Source organism: Aptenodytes patagonicus, chromosome 5, assembly GCF_965638725.1.
Source record: "Aptenodytes patagonicus chromosome 5, bAptPat1.pri.cur, whole genome shotgun sequence".
In the NCBI taxonomy this organism is placed as follows: Eukaryota; Metazoa; Chordata; class Aves; order Sphenisciformes; family Spheniscidae; genus Aptenodytes; species Aptenodytes patagonicus.
Window position 1 is genome coordinate 26,215,297 of NC_134953.1, and position 2,059 is coordinate 26,217,355.

A 2,059-nucleotide genomic window follows, 5' to 3' on the forward strand; every position below is an offset into this window, starting at 1 on the left:
GAAAATGGCAGTGAGGGAGGAAACCGTGCAGGGCAGACATAGCACACCCCACCAAGGACCACAGAGCCCTTATCCATGCGTGGGTCCCCAGGCATGCAAGCAAACCAGAGGCGCTTGGAGGGAGTGTGAGTGAGCTGATGCCATCACCCCACATACCACTCGCACCCTCAGGAGTGGGGAGACCGCTGCACACTGCTGCTGCCAGCACAACTCAGCTGGCAGAGGGAGGCTCAGAGCAGCTCCTACCAAGCTGGTTTCCTGCCCACAGCTGAGAGAGCTACTCAGGAAGGGCATTTCAGAGAGTCTTAGGCTATTCTTCAGCATGGCCCTAACCCAAGAGGACTACAGGAATATTGTTAGTCCTCCACCCTGGATCCTGTGCTAAGGACTGGACTCTGGGTAGGCATGCAGATTTAATTTTTACCCAATCCAAAGCACTTCCTTATTGAGATATTTAGGTCTCATATTCATCCTTGCTTCTCCCTGTCCCCAAATCCCATGTCTGTACTGCCAGCAATATCCAAAACAGATAGGAGGGATCCCTGTAGTTTACATAAGGGTACCTTACTGTGCTAACATCTCCTTGGCCTCTAACTCCTGTCAAAGAGTAAAGACATTTCTGGGACTTGACATCTGCCTCTCCTTCTCCAGTAGGAGTGGAGGTGCTGGGGAAGCTATGCATGGGACTTGTGTTGTTACAATTGAGCCCTGAGGAAAAATGTCAGGAATCAGGACTAATTAACAGTGGAAAAGACTTACAGTGTTACCGTAAAAAGGAAGTGCACTCCCACCAGCTCTCTTTTACAGCACCACACTGGCCATAATGCAATTCGTAGTGGGTCCAATTTTCTTCTTTCTCCAGGCAAACATTTTCTTCAGCTCCCCCCTGAAGCTGTCATGGAGCCAGGCATAGAGGAAGGCATTGGTACAAGCAGACATCATTGCAAACCAGTGGCACAGCAGCTGGATGAAATTGAAGTACTGCTTGTCAATCAAGCTGATGTCTATGTCCTTTATCATGTTGAAGATGTGCAGAGGCAGCCAACAGACTCCAAAGGCTGCCACCACTAAGACTAGCAAGCGAAAAGTCTTTCTCCTCCTTGCTCGGTCCCACTCAGCTTGGCCCTGGGTGACATTGCCTGGGACCACACGGTTTTTCAGCTTGACTGAGATTCTCAGGTAGGACAGGGAGATGACAGCCAAAGGCAGTACGTAGGTGATGATGAGAGTGCTGTAGGCGTAAGCTAAGCGATCTCTTTTCATGTGGAACCAAAACTCCTCACAGATGGAGAAGTCCAGTTCTGGGAACTCTGCGTGGTAAGTGTGGACCAAGGCTGGGGCAGCCAAGGTACAGCTCAGCAGCCAAATAGCAGCCAGGATATAAGCACAAATAGGGATTGTGAGCCTCCTGCGGAATGGGTACACCATGGCATAATACCTATCCACAGCTATGACAGTCAAGGTAAAGACAGACACAAACACAGTGACGGGTTGCATCAGGAAAACAAAGTAGCACATGAAACGCCCATACACCCATCCTCTGGGCTCAAAGGCATACGCGAGTGTCAGGGGTACACAGGTTGCACACATAAGCATGTCTGAGAAAGCCAGATTGCCTACCAGAAAGTTGGTGACATTGTGCATTTTTTTTGTCTTGCAGATTACATAAATGAGAAGGTAATTCCCAATGACACCAATAAAAACCACTAGTGAGTAGCAGGGGATGATGAGTGGCTTGAAGGTCTGAACAAACTGGAGCCCTGAGAATAAATTGCTGGTGTTGCTATGAATCACAGAGAGGAAGCTTTGGGAGGTTAAATTGTCTGAATTCATCATTTCCCTCCTTTTGCTGTCTGCCGTCAGCTGAGTGAAGTAGTTACCACTGTACTACTCCCGCACTCAATCAGTGTGGATAATAAATGGATTACTGGCTGTTCAGAGGTTACCAAACGGATAGTAAACAAGCATCCGTAAAAGCAAAAGGTGAAGTTGTAATCCTCGAGAGGCAGCTTTCAGCAATTCCTAAGAAAAATCAAATACAACCAATTTCCATTAAAGT

General features: G+C 48.0%; 1 protein-coding gene across 1 annotated transcript; it reads right to left on the reverse strand.

The window, feature by feature from the left end:
- Positions 1-801: 801 nt before the first annotated feature.
- On the reverse strand, positions 802-1,851 carry PRLHR (prolactin releasing hormone receptor). The gene has a single exon (XM_076338134.1). It carries the CDS (start codon positions 1,834-1,836, stop codon positions 802-804), a length of 1,035 nt encoding a protein of 344 aa, XP_076194249.1. The 5' UTR covers positions 1,837-1,851.
- Positions 1,852-2,059: the final 208 nt, after the last annotated feature.

Excerpts from the sequence above, each read along its gene's own strand:
- PRLHR (XM_076338134.1), bottom strand. The coding sequence starts at position 1,836 with ATGATGAATTCAGACAATTTAACCTCCCAAAGCTTCCTCTCTGTGATT.